We start from the raw sequence: 20,567 nt of genomic DNA, 5'->3' as shown, positions 1-20,567 counted from the left end.
ACAGTTGGGCTGCTAAACGGGTAAGTTCACCCAAAAATTTAAATTTGATGTTTATCTGCTTAGCCCCAGGGCATCCAAGATGTAGGTGACTTTGTTTCTTCAGTAGAACACAAACAGAGGTTTTTAATTCAAACGGTTGCAGTCTGTCAGTCGTATAATGTAAGTGAATGGGAATCACGGCTTTGAGAGTCAAAAAAACATACACAAACAAACCAGCTGTCCCGACCTTCTGATACTGCATGACATTCAAAGCTTCAAACGTCATCAATCACATGGTATTGTCATTTCGATACAAGCATCGGCACGGTGTGTGACACAATAGTGCTTTGAAAACTGCATTGGAGCATCAGAGCCCTCGATATCAATCGTCCCATCACTAATCATCATGAGCCGCAGGGTTTAATTTGTTTTTTTTTTTTTTGTGTATGTTTTATGACTCTTAAAGCTGTGATTCCCATTCACTTACATTATACGACTGACAGACTGTAACGGTTTGAGTTAAAAACCTCTGTTTGTGTTCTACTGAAGAAACAAAGTCACCCACATCTTGGATGCCATGGGGGTAAGCTGATAAACATCAAATTTGCATTTTTGGGTGAACTATCCCTTTAATGTGAAAATTTTGATATTTTTAAAGATCATTTGAAAGTTCAAAAGAACGTCCTTTATTAGTTAATTTTTGTTTTAATTATACTGTAATATTCATGAATTTAATGGGTCCTTGCTATGTACTGACCACAAACTAACAATATAGAATATTATTTCTGTTTGTGTTGTTTTTGTATTCCATTGTCAAAACTGAATGACTTGCTCAAAACTGAATGAGTTTTTGGCTGATGTTACTTTGCCAAATATAGGTATAGGCATTGATTTACTGTAGGCTATTGTTGTATGTAATGCAGCACTACAAAATGTTGCCAGTAGTTGATGGGATAGTTCACCCAAAAATGAAAATTCTGTCATTAAATACTCACCCCGTGTCGTTCCAAACCTGTAAGACCTTACGTTCATCTACTGCTGCTGAAACTCCATTGAATCTCACTTTAGAGGCGGCTTTCTGAGGACATGGACGCTGAAGGTCAAGTTCACCCTCAAGAGCATCTCATCACATCCAAGTGGTAATGCTTGTTTTCAATTCTACTGCTATTTGGCATTTTGGCCGTGACCAGCATTAAATTACTGTTAAAGAGATAGTTCACCCAAAATTCTGGCATTAATTACTCACCCTCATATTGTTCCAAACCTGTAAGAGCTTTGTTTGTCTTCGGAACACAAATTAAGATACTTACGATTAAAACACACAGAAATCTAACAAAGCATAGACACCAAGGGAACTACCATATTCAAGGCCCAGAAACATAGTAAGGACATTGTTAAAATTGTCCCTGTGACATCAGTGGTTCAACCATAATTTTATGAAGCTACGAGAATATTTTTTGTGTGCAAAGAAACCAAAAATAATGATTTAATAACAATTAAAAATAACAATTTCTTCTCTTCAGTGTCAGACTTTGCATGCGTGGGCATTCGCCTGCTTGCAAACAAGGTGCAGTGCATCTGGGTTGTAAGTCAGAATGCTGGCTCATGGAGAATGACATGGAAGAGAAGAATTGTTAAAAAGGAAGTTATTTTTGTTTTCTTGCCACACAAAAATTATTCTTATAGCTATAAAATTACCATTGAACCCCCTAGTGAAAAATAAATATGCTTAAATTTATTTGAAATGCATTTATTTCATGCTAAGTATACTACAAATACATTTTTATATTTATGTTCTTTACTATTAATGTCTTGCAATTGTACTTTTAGTATACTAAACGGGTATACTTAAAGTCTGCTAAATTGGAACAACTAATATTGTACTTAATGCACTTTAATTGTGCAGAAGTAGTGCTGAAGTACAATTAAAGACAGTATATTTAATTATGCTAAATTGGAACTATTGCAAGTATACTTCAGAGACACTTTAAATATTTAGCATTTAATGTCTGATAATATTGAAAGATCACACAATACTCATCAAAAGTGACATTAAACACATTTTAGACTGTGCATTGTGCACAAGTAATATGCCAAGTAAAGTTTAATTATAATTTTTATATCAGTATGTCTCGAGTTATCTGTCAGTAAACCTGTTAATAGATTTGAACTATAATTAGTATGAAATAAATGTATTTTAAATATATTACTTTTTTACTAAGATACAGATGACTATTTTAACGATGTTCTTAATACATTTGTGGGCCTTGAATGTGGTAGCTCCATTACTGTCTATGGAGGGTGAGAAGCTCTCGGATTTCATCCAGAATATCTTAATATGTGTTTCGAAGACAAACAAAGCTCTTACGGGTTTGGAACGACATGAAGGTGAGTAATAGCAGAATTTTCATTTTTGGGTAAACTATACCTGAACAGTAATTTAATGCTGGTTAATATAAGCTGGTCACGGCCAAAATACCCAATAGCAGTAGATTTGAAGACAAGCATTACCAATGGGATGTGTTGAGATGCTCTTGAGGGTGAACTTGACCTTCAGCGTCCATGTCCTCAAAAAGCCACCTCTAAAGTGAGATTCGAGGGAGTTTAGGGAGCAGAGTAGTCATCCACAGCCACATACACTCCATCCTGGGATGGAATATACACTTTTCAAAATTTTATAATTGCCAAGTATTTTACATTTTAATGGCCAAAACTGGATGATAGAAGAGTACTACACCTTTAGTAGTTGCTTAAAGCATTTAAATTAGCCAACATTTAATGAAATATTTAATGTATTTAATAAAGGATTATGCAAGGGTGATGTATGTTTGTGAATGATGGACATTTAAATAAAACTTTCTGCTGAATTCTGTGGTCAGAGATTCAGTGCAGGATTGCTGGTTTGAGTAAATAGAATGCAGCTCCTAACAAACCACATTTCTCTCTTTCTGTCTACCAGTGGTGATGATCCACTGGACACGTCAAATAAAAGCACTGCTGAGCGCTCAACCCGTGAGTGACATAGGAGACACCTCGGGCCTCCTGGAGGAGATCTCTTTCTGGAAGAGCCGCTGTGCTGATCTGGACAGCATTAGTAAGCAGCTGCAGAAACCTGGAGTCTGTCATATACAAGCTATTCTGCAGCTCTACACATCAACCTACATCCCACCCTTCTGTAAACTAGCCAAGCAAATCCAGGTAGAGCTGAGCATCTACATGTGTGTGTGTGTGTGTCCATGGGTGTGTGAAAATATGTTTGGGGCTACATGGCAGGAATTGAGCCGAGGGGTAATGGGCTGAACAAGAACATTCTCTGGCTGTTGATGATTTATATGCGGCTTCTGAACGGCTTCTCCTCACCCCTCGGAAATGAGGCCGTCTCACATTCGGGCTTTGCTATTACGAGTTGACCTGGCTTCTCATTTTAACGGGAGATGGTGCATGTCTGTCAGCTGTACTTCAGCACTTAGTGTCGCAGCCTTGTTGCCCCTTAACACTGATTTTGGATCAGTTTATGGTTGTTCTTATAATGACTCAAGATTGGGGTTTAGAAAGAGGAAGCTAGTCCTGCATCAGTGTGGAGGACACGTGTCTTTTTTTCTGATTGTTATGCCTCCAGCTTCATACTGTGCAAAACTGCAAGGCTGCAGTCGTCCTTCATTTCATACAATCTCCAAAGCCTCTAAAAAAATCAATGTGACCTGAGTGAAATAATTAAGCATCAGGCCTATTTGACCTTCAGGGGCACCCATGGCTGCTTGTAATAATGATGTTGTAGTGTCAGCTGTGTGGCTGATCACTGCCCTGTAACAGCCACTGTTGTGTTTGTCAGCAGTCAACAAAGGGTGTTGATCCAAGAACAAGTCCCACTGGGGTAAAACCCTTTAAGCTTATTCAGATGTCACTGAAGTTGGCCTTAACTGTGCCAAACTGACTTTAGATGAGTGAAATCAGGGCAATGTAAAGGTGTTGTTCTCAATTATTTGACCTGGTTTAGGTAGTGCTAAATTTGGGAGGAGCATGTTTACCAAATCATGTATGTTACAGTAAAAGGATGTTCATCTCAATTTTTATATAACAAAATGCAAGAATGTCTGTCTGTCTGTCTGTCTGTCTGTCTATTTAAAATTATTTATTTTGGTCTATGCATCTATCTATCTATACTGTCATCTATTCATCTATGCATTATCTATCCTTCATTCTGTCTATCATTATATATCTTGTTATCTACATCTGTTTTCCAGCATTGAAGTAACCTTGGTTTTTGTTTTTCTCCAGGATAGTACTTTGCAGGCTCAGTCAAACGTCTCCTTCCTGTCCCTACTGAAAGAGCCATGTGAGGAGCTTGCTCAGCTTAAACCTCGTGAGATTGCACCCAAACTCGCTCACATCCTTAACCTCATCCGTGTGATATGGGTCAACTCCAGCTACTACAACACCCGTGACAGGATCACGGTTCTATTATGCAAGGTAACTCATTTTAATTCAGGAATGCTAATATTGTGTGTTTGCTCAGAGACACGCAATGCATGACTCTAAGTATCTGGCAGTAACTGGCAATATTTTGTATGAAGTTACTCAATATTAACTTGTTGTTTCTTGTATTAAAAGTATTAAAAGCTCACAATTGCTCATGTGAAAATGCTATATTATGGATAATATGTAATACTTTTTTTTATTATTTTTGCATCGTATGTACATTTTACAAATGCATATCCCCTGTGCAGAATGATTGAGCAAAGTGTTACATTATATGATAGGTTACCTCTTTATGATATCATAGAGTGAATTGATTTTCAGTGCTCCGACAATGAAGATTGATCAGCTACACCTTTTATTGTTATGCACAACCCTTTGTCTAGGATCACAGATCAATCGCTTCATGCATAATTTTGCATGAATCAGCTAAGCTCTCATGCTCAGAGGTTTTCCCTCAATCCACTCACACAGACCTGTACAGTCATACTTGTACCTGCTGCCTGGATCCCATACCCCCCTCCTCTGCTTCCTGTACATCAAAGTTTGGATTGCTTTGGGCTCCGTCACATAGATAAGCCATCAGCCGCAGTCGTGTAGCACATGTAACACGTGTTCTTCAGATCAGAGGAGCGGGGCCTTGCGTCTCTACGCCACTCGCTCGCATCGCATCGCTTCACTTACTTTTCATTTCCATCCCTGGCTTTTTGAGAGCATCAGGGAAACCGTTTAACCTTCTGTAATTACGCTCTGACCCGTCTTCTGCAGGAATCACATGGTACTACTGCCACTTTGTTTCCCTCTCTTTTTTGTCTGTTTCATTTTTCTTTTTTCCTCTCTTTGATTCTCTTCTTTGAAAAAACACATCAAGGCAAATTGGACTGCTACAAAAACATTTGGTCTAATTGTTTCCTGAGGGGTGAGATTGTGCGCACATGCTGAAATGCCCACATTGAATTCGCAATTGTTTTCCAAAGGGCCATTTTTATTCTCTGAGGTCACATTTGCACCTTTGACCTGCATGTGCTGAATGAGTTCAAGTCTAGACAATCTTTTCCCGTTTGTTTCCCTTTTGTTCAAACTTATATATATATATATATATATATATATATATATATTATATATATTAAAAAAGCTATATATATATATGTATATATATATATATATATACACACATATCCTGTTAAATTTATGTTAAAAAAGCTGGCAGCTGTGGTTGCCAGAAATTCACTGTAAAAATACTGACAGTGTTTCCGGGTGTCATGGGATGCCTGTAACTAACATCGATCTATTTTATTTTAAAGTGATTATGATAATGTTAGCATATCAATCTACTTGAAGAACCAAAATCTGCTTTTTATTATAAAATATACAGTTCACCACCACCATAATAATACTACCATTAAACATGGCCAATACTTGTATAGACGGTGCAAAGATAAAACATCATCTTGGTAACAAATGGCACTAAAATAATGCAATAAAAATTAAACAATATCTAAATGCAACACACCCTAATGTAAATTACTGATAGCAAAAATAAGAAGAAATAAAATTATTTAAATAAAATATAATCATGTGATGCCAAGCAGAGATTAAGTTAACCAATTAAAGTTTTTAACTGTAGTATTTTTACAGTGTGTTTTAAAATGGTTTGTCTATGCAATAAAAGTCAACATGGTACAGTATTGTTTCAAACCCCTTTGAATTTCAATGTAGACAAAAACATTTAAAATATTTTTCAGAATATTCTTTTCTATTCAGAATTTTCATTTCGGGGTAAATTACCTTTTTAACACAAGCTCTGCTGGTCATTGCAGCGCCACCCCTCAACCAAAAACAGATATAATGTATCTAGAGCCCTTCTTTTAGTCTGCCAGAAAAGTACTTCTGTTCATCCACAACACTGTAATTCTTTACACACTCTTACCCAGGCCAAATACCTGCAGTTCAGTCAAGTAAGCTCTCTGCACTTTGTTCTTACCTTGTCAAATACATAGACTATCTAATGTGAAAAGTTCTATTGTGTTAGGTCAGTGCTTGTGCTATGAAAATGGCTTAGGTTATGCTATAATGATTTTTGAAGCAAAAGAAAGTTCTCTTCTCCTACAATGAAAAAGAGCCTTCATCAGTTTACTTGCATTTTTTTTTTTGCTGGAAAATTGAATTTCTGTTTGCCCGAGTGAAAGATTCCTGCGACTGATATAGGCTCTCACTGTGGAGATTTTTATGTTTTTACTGTTATTCTATGAAATAACGTTGCCATTTTTCTCATGGCAGTTCCACCGTGCCATAAATATGCTGTGAGTTTAAATCATCTGCTAAGGTCCATTAATGCTCACTGACTTGAATCTTGTACCTGGTTCACAGATTTGGCACACGGTCCTATAGGGCTGATGGGGGATCAACTTCCCTGACCAAACTTGAAATGAAACATTTTAGAATAAATTGAGGAAACTGTTCTAAAATCAGTGTTCAATGGTGATTTCTATCAACACCCATAAACAAATACATCTAAATGGTCTGTAAAGTCCACCCAGCGCTTTGTTGTCATTGGCTGCTTGCAGTAGTGTGTTAGCAGTGCTGTGTTTAATGAAGGTGAAATGGGCCCCGGTATTTGCACTCTTTTTCAGTGGGTTTCTCCCCCTCTAAGACGTAAAATAACATAAGAAACCTAATTATTTCAGCAGGGAAGCATTTTATTGTGCTTGTAGTGAGGAAGGAGAGAAAGAACTGAGGTAGAGAGAAAAGACATGGAGCAGAACTTGCTTTCTTGATTCAGTTTCCAGTCGGAGGTTTCCAGCTAATAATTTCCAATCAGAGGGCATTTGAGTCACGATGTGTGTGTTTGTGCGTGGATTTGTATGTGTGCACGACCACCTTTCCTTGTCTCTCCCTCAGGGCTTTAGCATTTCTTTTATTTGTTTTTGGTTTGTTCCCCCTCCCCCACCCATCCTATTTCTCTGAGCTGGTAGAGCCTACATTGGATTTAATATCATTTTCCAATCAGCCAGCACTAGGGGCCATGGGCTTTGGACTCTGGTGTGCTTTCCCTTTAATACCAAGAGAAAAAATAGAGGTAAAGAAAGAGTTCAAATACATAAGGCCTTCAAAAAAATAATTTGTAATAATTGTGCAGGCATTCTGAGACTGATGTGCTCATTGTTATTTTGTACATGGGATTCACGGCTCTATAAGCTGTCTGCTTCCCATCGTCTATTCCCTGATATGAAACACCATCTGCCGGGGTTTCTTAAAGCTCAGCGTCTGTCATCTATTCTTACCTCCTACGTCCACCTAACCCTACTCTCAGCTCCCCAAAGAAAGCCGGTGACTTATCCCCCTGCGCCAAAGTTAAGACACACTTCTCTGCTGATTTTCAAGAGCTGCTGTGACAGAAATGGAAGAAACGTCTCTGATTGAACAAGGCCTTAGAAATCTCTCGAGATGCAGGCGTTGGGACATGTGTTGTCTTCATTTACAGAAGATTATTTTTTCTCTCTGTAAAGAGAGGAATGAAAAAAATAAATATATTATGAACTCATAAGCTGTTTAATTCTGTGGCTCTCTTAACCTTTTGCTTAAATGAGAATTTTGAGTCATTTACATATCAATTTAATTTCCTCTTGTTTTGTGCCTCCTTCATTAAAACAGGAATTTGCCTGGCACTGTAATCAGCGTGTAGTACACATTACTGCAGCATGGCACAAACACACACGCATCTTTCTTCCACATACACATTTTTCCCCTTTCCAACAGATATACACATGTACTACTTTCTTTCTTTCTTCTTTCTTTCGCTCACATACTTGTTTCAGCAATATATGGGGTTCTTCTGTCGGATGAAGCAGAGAATGAATGGGAATCTGTCGTTTCACATCCTCTACTATATATCTTCAGGGATAATTACACTTTCTTCTCCTCTCTTCCTTCTTTGCTACCTTCTCTTCATTCTTTTTTGCTTGTTTCTTTACAACGATCTCTGTTTTTGTAAGGTGCATAGGTTTGAATGACACCAGGCACAAAAGCCAGGGTTTTTACAGGAGCAAATCCTGTCTGATTCATAGCAAAGTCTGTACTCAAGGTTAATCTACACCTGAATTCGGAGCACATTATGGCACACACCTGTCTGTTCTTGCTTTGGTACAGTCAGTGCGGTTCTCTCACCAAACATTCATGTGCAAATCCTCCGTTATGAGGCTGAACATCCTGACATGCAGTAGATACAGACACAAAGACTGATTCATACTCGGATCATTGGGTGGTTTATTTACATATCTATACCATGTGTTGTTGTTTATTGCAGATTAGTAATGAGATCATCCGTCTGTGCTGTCGGGAGATTTCTCTGGACAGGATCTTCCAGGGTTATGTGATCTCCAGCAAGCAGATTCTGAATGACTGTATCCAGTGCTGCCTGGCTTGGAAAGAGCTCTACCTACACACCTCCCAGCTCCACCACAAGTAATCATAATTTCTGTCTCTCTCTCTAAGTTCTGCTCTGTTCCCAACAGCACAGGAACACACCACTTAGAACTGCACTGTGATTGCACTGTATTACAGCAGCACCCGTCCACTTTACACGCCAGAACTCTGAGAGTTACCACGGTCAGCAGTGACATATGGAGTGCCGTATCATTTCAAATATAATTAAGCTTCTTCAGTGATTTATCTCAGCTTACACTCTGCTGGGTGCCGTACTGTTTCGTATCCGCATCGCCACTACTGTTACCACTTCTAACAGAACCACTATTAGTACAAGTATTACTGCTACTACTAAACCTGGTATTATCACTGCAGCTGCCATTATTGCTCCTGCCGCTGCTGTTACAACTAGCACTCTGATTTAAATCTGTTTTACTACTGTATCACTACTAATCCGAAAATTACCACTTCTGCTAATAATATTGTAACTTTTATAACTGATAGTATGTTTCTCTGCATTACTAGCACTACTAAATATGACCATTACTATTCTTTCTTTTTTTTTTTTTACCTTTAGCATTTCTACGGTTTCTATGGTTAACTGCATTACTAATACTACTTATATGGAGATAAATTTGCCTCAGAATGAATGTATTTACAAAATATGATTTACAAATTTGATAGCTAATTTAATGTTTTTAAAAGAAATCTCTTATTCTCACCAAGGCTGCATTTATGTGATAAAAAATACCGTAAAAAATGTGAAATTATACTTTAAAAGAACTGTTTTCCGTTTAATATTTTATAAAATGGAATTTATTCACGTGATGGCAAAGCAAATTTTTAAGCAGCTATTGTTCCAGTATTCAATATCACATGATCCCTCAGAAATCATTTTAAAATAGGCTACTGATATGGTGATTAAGAATCAGTTCTTCTTATTATTAATAATATCAATATTAAAAACAATTTTCAGTGATACTTCATAATTTTTTGGAAACCGTGATACATTATTTTTTTTAAGATTCTTTGATTAATACAAAGTTCAAAAGATCAACATTCATTTGAAATATATATATATATATATATATACATATATTTAATAATAACTTAAACAAATACAGGTAACTTAAAATATTAAAGTTCATTGAAAGTATGTTTTATAGCAAAATCAGATTACTCCACATTTCATGTTTTAGAGTTACACAGAAATACTTGTTTAATCTCTGTAATCTCCTCAGATGACAATGTAGACATCTGATAAACGTTGTTGTTATGATCATAGACTGTACGGTTGTGATTACACGCAATACAGGGAGTAGCTTTTCCCTCACCATTGTAATATGCTGCTTTTGCAAGGTACCGTGAAATAGTTTCAGCTTTTTTGTTTTCCTTTTACACCCTGAAGAAGATGTCAGGGGTTCAGCCTTGTGACCTGACCTGACAATACAGCACGCTGATTCGCTAAAATGGACTTATCGGCTTCTGTTCACAAATAACAATGGCACTTTTAGGCTTCTGCAGTAAAACGTGAACTTGTGATGCATTAAAAGTGGACAATACAGGCTTTTTTGACAAAACATGTTTAGGCGCGCTATATGTAGAGAGTAATGCACGGCACTCAGTTATTTATTTATTTTAAAGTGGCGTTTATCGTTTTTTTTGAACTCTTTATATATTGTAACAATGTAACAGTCTTTTTTGTGGTATTTTATCAGTTTAATGTATCCTAACTGAATATGAGTAATAATTTATTTCTTTAAAAAGATCCTGTTACCATAGCCTCTGTTTTGCTAGTCCAATTTCTGTTTCATAGTCAGCTAAATGTTTGCTCTCTTCTAGTTCTCTTCTGTCTGAGTCAGCACCTGGCCTTCCTTTCTATACAGCAGCTAATAGAGAGCATGCTTTAAGCCTATATTATTTACTGCCTGCCCTCCTCTCTGTCTTTCAGCTTTATGACCCTCCCTCTCCCTGTCATTTCCACCATCACTGGCTCTGCCTAACCCACCCAGTCATCTCAGCTTCTCCACACAATTCTTGCGCTCACACTCTCTCCCTTTCGCAGTGAAAATTATACTGCTGCTAAATGAGAGTGTCAAAGCCGTTCCGTGATTGCATCCCTCCTGCTAAAAAGAACAGCATTTTACGGTGGGATGACAGAGTTTCTTCTTCAAAGTGATGGCAACTTACCGCCAAATGACAGAGGCTGAACACTGCAGCATCCATTTGAAAGGAGCTCTCTCAGAGTCATCTCCTGGAGTTTTTTATTGCACTTAGGTTTAGGTTTGCGCTTCTTCTTTAGGTGTGGTGAAACTTTGCAATACTGTTTCATCATGTCCCAGCAGAATGCAGCATCTGCTGCGTAGCATTCTGCCGTAAACTATGGCAGAACTCATAGTGGCTGTGATTTTGAAAGATGTTAACAGTGTAGCAAATGCTGTACTGTTGAAGCTGAATGTAACCGATTCAGTGGGAGGGATACTCTGTAGAGAAGAAACATTTATTTCCTAAGCAAGTCTTCCCTACAGGATACAGCCATTCAGTTGTGGCTTTTAAAAACAGCAAGGGGCTCCAGAGGTATTTCGTAGAAAAAATGTGCGGTCAGCCAAACACAACACAATGTTCTTAGTGGGTTACACCCTAAGGTCTCTCGCTTTTACCCCAACCCTGCAGTTTTTTTGGATTGTATCATATTTGTAGTGTTGTTGGCCTGCTGGTTGTTTATGACTGTTGGCTTCATTTGTTGTGATAAAAGCAAGGAGTTTGTTTTGCCCCACAGACACAGAGATCTCCGATCCTTCAGTCGAGTAGCTGACCCCATTCTCTAAAATACAGCTAATGTTCAGGTAGCACAAAGAATACAGTGTTCCACCTCTCTTACCAACTTTGTACAAGGATTCTTACTATAGATGCAGTAAATAATGTTGAATAACTAACTACCAGATGTACCAGAAAATTGCAGAATTACTGAATATCTTTGTTTACTCACTATTCCTAAGTGCTATCAACTTTAAGGAACACAAGTATGCATCTCAGTGCAGCTCTTCTGTCACGATTTACCATTTAAAAGTTCAAACAGGCCTACCTTAATTCAGTCCTACCTTCCCTTAGGGTTAATTATGGTTTCTTTCTCGTGGATCTGATGTTTTATTTGATAGAGGCAGCACGGACGTCCAGGGTATTCATCAAAATGGTATACTCAGATTTGTGCTTCTGTTCTATAGAGTCTGTTATTTAGTATATTGATATTTGGGAGAGAAAAAAATCCTACTTCAGACATAAGATCTATAGTTTTTTTTTTTTTTTTTTTTTCAGTGAAGATACTATGTTTACCGAATGCACTAGAGCATCAGGAATCCTATACGTTTTAGAACTTGTGAATAGAATCATTACAGAAGAGCATGCTAGTATTGCTATAATGAGCTATTTGTTGTTGCAGTACCATTAATGGCCTGCCAGCTGCAGCAATAATAGCCTGCACTCCTGCGGCCTGGGCTGATGGCAGCACTTGAAGTGAATCGATTGCTGCACTAGTAAATTCAATACAGCGCTGCAACTAAAAACTTAAGGCACGGCAGGCCTCCGAGGTAGGATTTGATTGTCCCTGCTTTACGATGTATTGAGTGCGAGAGTGAATGCCCTGTGTAAAGCAGACAGCGTTATAAATGGCCAATGTTAAAGCTGGATCCAGATGCTTGAGGTTTGGTGTTAAGCAAAGAAAGCCCTTTTATTATTTTCAGTTTGAGGAGGAAGACCATTATGCACACACTCGCAGATGTCTTCAGAGTTCAGCTCTGGGTCGACGTCTTGGAGACTCGTGGTCATGTGTATTAGTAATAAACAGCAAGCAAATGCCCTTTATCGTATTTTGCCATCATTGTGTTGTTCTTTGTACAGACTGGAGAAGCAGAAAATTAGCAAGTGTCATTGGCACTGTTGCAGCTCACATCACGTCAGATACTTTCAGAGAAATGATTGATCAAAGCCAGGCGTCAACTCTATCAGTCTGGACAGCCATGAATCAAAGGTCACCTGTGTTTTTCTCCAGAGCTATTTTACTGGCATCATATGTATAAGTAGGGATCGCTTAAGCTGGTTTGCTCAACCTCATGGTGCATGTGTGTGTTTATAAATGTGTGTGTTGAGACATGATTAATGTGGTGTTAGCTGCAGCATGCCCTTTATCCTCTGTCCTCTGGCCTCTCCCTCTCCCTTTTTTTTTTTTTTTTTTCTTTTTCACTCACTTTATCATTCAATCTCTTTTTTTTGTTTTGTTTTTTTTGCCTTGAACACTTTCTTCTCCACCTCTTTTTTCACTTTCACTCTCATATGAAAGAAAACCACAAATGGCATCTCTATAATATCTCAAGTGATGTTCCTGAACAATAATGAGATTTAATGGAAAGCAAATGGAGTCTTCCTCAAGAACTAATGTTACATTTTTCCAAATTTCAGAACAGATCTCAACAGTATCACAACTGTGTGCTCAGATTTGCCAAAATACTAAGATCAAAGACATCAAACATTGAAGGCTATGTTTTGGATGCAATACTAGTCCCTGCCCAACATTTTTACTGATGAGAAAGTTGATACTGAAAGGAAACAAAACTGAGAAATTGAATGAAATAGTAATAAAATCAATAAAATATCAAACTCTTTCATTGACTTCTCTTTGCCTTTATCCTTTCATTCAAGTGCTCTTTCTCTCCACCACTTTCTTTTCCCTTAACTCCCTCTTTTAATTCTTTTTTTTTTATTGAATTCTTATTTATTGAATTATAAGCCAATCATGTCAGATTTTCCTCACAATACCTTTAAAGGTTGCTCAGTAAGGAGTAGGGCACCCTGTTCCTGAATGAATCGTAACCCTTGTGGTCAGCCTGGTTATTCTTCTGTATAATGATTGAGATTAAATCCTTTCAGACCTTCTGAAACACAGATGACCTCAGAAAATATCTGTCATGGTTGGAAACATTGCCATGGTACCACTACCACTAACTGTTCAGGGAGTCATGTTTTGAAAGAAAGATATGCAGATTATGTTTGTGTGCATGAGTTTAAATGCACAGAACAGAACTATTTAACTGTTCAATGAGTCACACCGATTTACTGCTTTGCCATTTTGTGACATTGTGTGTGTGTGTGTGTATGTGTGTGTGTGTGTGTGTGTGTGTGTGTGTGTGTGTGTATGTGTGTGTAAGACTGTTAACTTTAACACTAGATGTTCATTACATATTTCATTTTAACATATCAAATTCTCAATTTCACCATACACTTTTGATTTTATAGCATTTCCTTATGTGAAAATTCCCACTGAAATCACAGCTATGATGAAATCTTTTATGACAGCTACCAGTGAGAGTGTTTTCATTCATGTTCACTTTTAACCTAACAACTTAAAGATAAAATGGGTGTTACTTTGAATTCATAGGCATAAAAAATTCAGACAGAAGTAGAAAAATATTGGACATATGAAAATATTTTTATGTAACTTCCAAATCAATATTTTTTTCCCCTCGGACTGAGAGAGAATCTTATTAAATTTAATTTAAACTGCCCCTAACACAGTTGTCCCCCATCTCCCTTCTGTATTGTCTGGTTAGGACCAATAATGGAGGAGACTTGTTGTAAACACTCATTTTAATTAATATTTTGTCTGTTTATGTGAAAATGCAGTGAGTTGTTTGCATTTCACTGATTTGACTCATTTATTTTCCATCTGATCCATTCTCTCTAAGACTCTGTTTAAATCAACATCTCTAACCTTGCTGGATGTTGTAATAGCGTTTTATCATGGTTCATGGTATGCAGTAACTCGTTCAAAGGGATGTGACCCTGGAGCCAGAGAGCGTGTAAGAGAATAAACATAAAGATAGCTTATCGTCTGTAATCTGTGTTACTGCCTATGTCTGACATTCACCTCTGTGTCCTCCTGTGTGTTTAGACAGTGCATTCATCACTCTGGGCCCAATGACGACCTTCTTTGAGACCTACACCACTGGATCATGTCTCTCTCAGAATCACTTACTCGGTCTCTCTCTCTCTCTCTCTCTTTTTCCAAAACATCCCGTGTTCATCTCTTTTTGTCTATTATCCTTCCTCCCAATCCCTCTTTTAGTTGTATAAAAGTTGTTCTCCCCCGGCCCGCTTCCTTCCTTTCTTTTGCATGACAGCCGTTTACTGGAGCATTATTACTCCCCGTATAAGCCCCTCTTTAATTAGACACCAATTGGACGGATTTACGCTTTTTCACATGCCAAAACATTCATATTGGCTGTTTATCCCCGTGGTTAAAGGGCATAGCTGTCAAACTGACCACAATTCATGGCGATATTAAGTGTTTCGCAGTGAACTGAGCAGCATGGCGCAGCTCAGTTCCTTCAGAAATAACATGGGCTAACTGATGATTAAGGATTTAAAAGCGGAAGTGGAGATGCTCGTGCCAGGCGGTCCTGTAAATGATTCAGGAGAACTGATTGCTGGTGCGCGGCTCACCGTCATTTCAATGTGTTTTTGAATCTCAGTCATTAAAGCTTTGGCCGCATTTCAATTTAAGCCCTCATCCTCCGCTCTGGCGACTATGATCTCCGAGCAAGGCGAAAATCGTAATTTAGTCGTTGCTCCAGGTGGCTGTTATTTTTCTTTTTAATAATAAATAAATAAAAAAAATTCTTTGCATAAATCAAAGTAGTATGAAAGATGAAAAGAGAATTTTTGTTTTATGCGTGGAGACCTTCCTAGAACTGATCTGGCTAGAAATTATCACCCCATACATTACAACCCCATACAGCCTCAAATAATTAAAACAAATCAAAAAAAAACCCAAAACCCAGCAAGCGGATCATTCTAAATGATCAATGTCCCATTGTATCTTGACAGCAGCTTTGAACTGTGAGGAAACCAAGAAAGAAGGACAGAAACGGCCAGTTAAGGAGTCTGGTTTCATATGAGGACCAGTCTGACCGAGTTCCTAGTTCCAAGATAGCAATCACTCAGAACAAGACCATGGATTTGGTCTCTCCCTTTGACTAAATCATTCAATTTACATGTACTATCATGCTTATCTGGTAACAGAGTCATCCCGCTGAAGTCTTACCCTTTTTCTATATATCTCTCTTGCGCTCCCTCTCTTTTCCCCTGCCTGTGACCCTGGCTTCCTCTCTGCCCCACTAAAGGTGTTTGTCTGTGAGCGGCGGTGAGGATTAGCTTTCCATCAGTAGAAGAATGAGGTGTGAAAAGCAATCTGAGGAACGCCAGGCCGGCTGATATGGAACTTTGGCGGATGCAATCATGCCTATGACAGATCATTTCTGACCTGATCCCTTGCTGCTCTGGATGGCAGCCAGCCACTGCCATTGTTTTGTTTTGCTCGTGCGGCATGTGAAATGTGAAAACCTTTAGCAAGGGAGTTAGTGACATAGCAGACTTCTCCATTTTTCTCTGCTTTCCTTTCCGTTCTCTGTAGAAACAAAAATGAGGATGAAGATGTATGAACTTCACACTTTCTATTTTTCTTCAACTCTTTATCTTTGTTTTTTTAGATACTCCTCCCAAGGGTGGTCGCTTGACCAGATTACCATATTTGCTCTGGTGGATTCCTTTGTGCGGAGATGCAAAGATCTAATAGAGGTAAGCAAATACTACAAAATGATGCAAACAAACACACATTCACAAACTGTACATTTTCCAAATGCATGCAGAATTTTTTACACCCTACTTTCTCAAGAAAACACCTGGAGAATATCCTCTCAGATTTCTCAATAATTCACATCTCTGTGTGTCTTTATTGCTTTCATTTTTCGTATTTCCCAGGACTCCTGTCCTTGCTGAGAGCTGTTTTTTATATCACTTGTCGTTTTTATAATTATTCATGCACATTTTTGCTGTGTGCTCCTACTAGTTCCTCATACTATTGGTACTTTCCACAAATAGGTCTTGAAAATCTTTTTCTCTTTCAACAAATGGTTAGTGAGAAGAGATGCTTAGCCTTCAGAAATTGTTGTATATCAAGCATAGGAGGTCAAAGATAATCTAATTATCTACATACTATCATTCAATTTTATATAATTATTTTTTTTCAATAAATAAATTCATACATACTTACTTACTGTAAAATAGAAAACAGTATATTGAATATCTGTTCTATTTTAATTTTTGAAAATTGATTCTTAAATTTTTTTTATCTAAAATACATTCCAATTAAAAAAAATTGCATAAGTTTGTTTCTCTAACACATTCTCTCTGTTTCAGGTGTGTGAGTGTCAGCAGAAGTTTGCTCGCTGGGAAGAGGGTGAGCGAGTGCCGTTGCCATGCTTTGCTGGACGTCAGGGGTCAGAGGTCACACAGAGACTGCTGTACATAGAGGCAACCTTTAACAACAGCCTGCAAATCCTGCACTCTGTTAAGGACATCCTGGATGTCAGAAATCCCTCTTGGCATGAGGACTACAGCAGGTGCAGTGTGTTTGTAAATTGATCAGGGCACAGAGAAAAGAGAGGTACTGTGAAATAGCTGGCTTTGATTGTTCGAGGAGCTACATTTTGTCCATATGCCTACACTGGAAGCGAGCAGTGTTGCATTTGCTGGCAGCTGCACATCACCTCTGAATGTTCACTAACCAGAGACCAGTCAGCTGTGAGCTTTAGGTTAGACTTCAAGATTAAATCGAAAATGCATTCCATTAATAATAAAACTTTACTTACATTTTTAACAAATGAGCCATTGGTATAAAAATATTGTATGCATTTTTAGGAAAACATCATTTTATAATGTAATAATTGAATATATAAATATAACAATTTAAGTAATATTAAATGCAAAACATACATTCAAAGGTTTGAAAGAAGTAATTTATCCTCACCAAGGCTGCATTTATTTAATCAAAATACAGTAAGAAATAATATTGTGAAATATTATAAAAAAAATGAAATAAACCTTTTCCTTTTAAATATTTTTTAAAATGTAATTTAAGTCCAAAGGAAGAGCATTCATTTTAAAATATGTACAAATCTTTACTTTGCCTTTTGAACTTTTTAATGTGTCCTTTCTTAATAAAAGTTTCTTAATTTCTTTCATTAAAAACAAAAAAGACTAACGCCAGATTATTGTTTAATGATTTTAAAAATATATATTAAATTGATCTTCATATGGATAGGAAAAATAATCTTGAGCTGCTGTGGTGTTTGTAAAATGAAGGTGCCAAATCTGGCTCTTGCACTGTAGACGGCTCTATTGACTATAATGGGAGCTATCTAGTTTTGTTGTGTAGTGACGCAAAATGCATCAAACTGTGTGTCTGTCTTTCTGCCAGCCTGTCTATGAGGCAGTCAGTCCTTCTGGTTCTCATGTATATTTATAAATGTTTGTCAATCTCGACTGCTCATTGGCCTGCTGGCCTGTTGGGAATTTCCATACATCTCGTATTAGCATTTCTTCATAAATATGCATATAATGACCCGCATATTCGGATCATATAGATATTTTTCATGAATATTCTACCTAAATGTATGTGCAGCGGGGAGAAGATCACTTTGCCTTTCTGTCTGAGCTCAGCGTGCCCCTATTGTCATTCACAACTGTTTGTGACAGCAGGCAGTTTGGCTGCTTATCTGAATACCATAATGACCGTCTGTGTGACGGAACCTGGGCTGTCCATCAGCCTCCAGAGACCATTATCCCCTCGTACCCCGCTCCAGGCACTGATGGACCTTGGGAAAGCGAGCAGTGTGTGAGTGAGCGTGTGCATCTGATGGCCATGATGGATTGGGGCCGAGGCGGGTCATGGGGTTAGGATGTTGTTGCCAAGACAAACAGCTGTGCTTGTGTCTGGGGCAGGTGTTTCATAGTGTCTCAGCATATTGAGAGCACCCAAATCAATACCAGCCTCCATTTATGTCCGAGAGTGTGTGTGTGCTGGACTCTGCCTTTGAATAGAGGGCACTGATTTGTGTTTGGGATGTGCTGTACAGCTCTGCCCACTTCTTTGTTGTTTTGTGCCTCTTGTTTATCCATGTGTCCATTTGTGTTTTTAGGTTCCGTGGTAAAGTGAAAGATCTGGAGGTGATGATGCAGAATTTGATCACTTCGACCTTCGAGACTGTGAACTGTGTGGAGGAAGGAGTACAGCTGCTTGACGTGTTTCAGCACCTGTCTGGACGAGAGGTCTTTCTCACACACACTTAGTCTTCAATTCACACACACTTTATCACCTCCTTTAAAACCTTGCACACTGTCAGACTGCTACTCTTCTTAGCAAATACAGTGAATACAAATGGCTCCAGCAGAACAGACCACACACAGACTTCTGATGTCACTTCCTTTTCGCTCTCATTTACTCAGGAGGTCAGTAGCAGGACCTCACGCACACATATAAGCCCACTGCTCTCTCACCTGTGTCACCAGTCTCTTTAGTTGTTGTCATTAAGATGTGTTTACCTCGTTAATCACCGTCATCTCTCCTGGCTTTTGCCTTCCCCTTCAGTCTTATTCAGTTTTTTTGTTCCTCCTTCTTCCTTTCATTCTGTCATTCAGCTTTTCAATTTCAAATTTCAAAGTGCTACATTGACTAGACTATTTTACATGCATTATAGCTAAAGCATTACAATGAATAATAAAAAGTCAAAAACAAAAAGGTGCAAGTGAAGGTGAAACAAACTAAAATAAAATATAAAATGTCATTTAATATAAAAATCAAATCAAATAAATAATTTATAGAATAACAATGCATTAGTGAACATTATAAAGACAACTAGTTAACAACGATCATAGCAGTAATTTGTTAGGTTGTGGTTTCTGAGAGTTTTCATTCACATAAAGAGGCAAGCCATAAGAGGCTGTGTATTACAGTAATTTTACCACAATTGACCATATTTCCTGAGTGTTTCTCTTTTATATCTTTCTTAGGCAATCAAGCGGACCATTGACAGAAAGACGGTGGATGTATACGCATTGCTTAGTGCTGAGCTGAGTGATATTAATTTGGTGATGTGCAGGCTGTCATCGCTCACTCCTGCTCAGATGCCTCAACACGCAGGACAGGGGCATTGGACCCGAGCACTCCGATCACGGATAGAAAGACCCATGGAGGTGATATTAACATTAAAGAGAGGTTAACATTAAAAAAAAAAAAAATCTATAAGATCAGGGTTGTGAATTAAGAACTCTTTTGATTCAGAACTGGTTGCATTTTTTTTTTTATCCAGCACCAGTACACATTGATTTTAATGAAATTCCGACAATGCAAAAATACTGCTAGTGTTTTCTGTACTGGTGAATTCAGTACAGTTTTAAAGTACAGTTTTAAAGTGCTCTACCCGATCCCTGACGAGGAAATAAGGGTATTATCTAGCAAAACGGCCATTTTCATAAAAATAAAAAGTATATACCACAAGTGCTGGTCTTGCACAAGCTCTGCGATGTGCGTCCATGACTTCACGCATTATGTAATACCGTTGGAAAGTCACATTTCATCCCCTTGAAATTATAATGTTCTATCTGATATTTTTGTCAAAATTTAGTTATTCACATATTCTTATTCTGTGTCAACGTATTTACATTATGTGCTAGAATTTTTTTTAATGTTGAGTACATTATGGGACTTTTTATTTAAAAAACAATAAGGTTCTATCTGCACAGTCAAATGGAACACAAAAACTTTGAAGCTCAATATCTCAAAACTACTCTGAATG

General features: G+C 37.8%; 1 protein-coding gene across 1 annotated transcript in view; it reads left to right on the top strand.

Moving 5' to 3' along the window:
- The window catches only part of dnah2 (dynein, axonemal, heavy chain 2), a 138,879-nt gene that overhangs the window by 8,158 nt on the left and 110,154 nt on the right, over window positions 1–20,567 (top strand). Inside the window, 7 exon segments of the mRNA XM_042727001.1 lie at window positions 2,939–3,177; window positions 4,258–4,449; window positions 8,762–8,919; window positions 16,422–16,509; window positions 17,131–17,333; window positions 18,912–19,041; window positions 19,783–19,965. Of these exon segments, the coding sequence (XP_042582935.1) occupies window positions 2,939–3,177; window positions 4,258–4,449; window positions 8,762–8,919; window positions 16,422–16,509; window positions 17,131–17,333; window positions 18,912–19,041; window positions 19,783–19,965 (1,193 nt within the window).

This window comes from Cyprinus carpio, chromosome B7, assembly GCF_018340385.1.
Source record: "Cyprinus carpio isolate SPL01 chromosome B7, ASM1834038v1, whole genome shotgun sequence".
In the NCBI taxonomy this organism is placed as follows: domain Eukaryota; kingdom Metazoa; phylum Chordata; class Actinopteri; order Cypriniformes; family Cyprinidae; genus Cyprinus; species Cyprinus carpio.
This window is presented reverse-complemented; position numbering and strand designations above follow the sequence as displayed.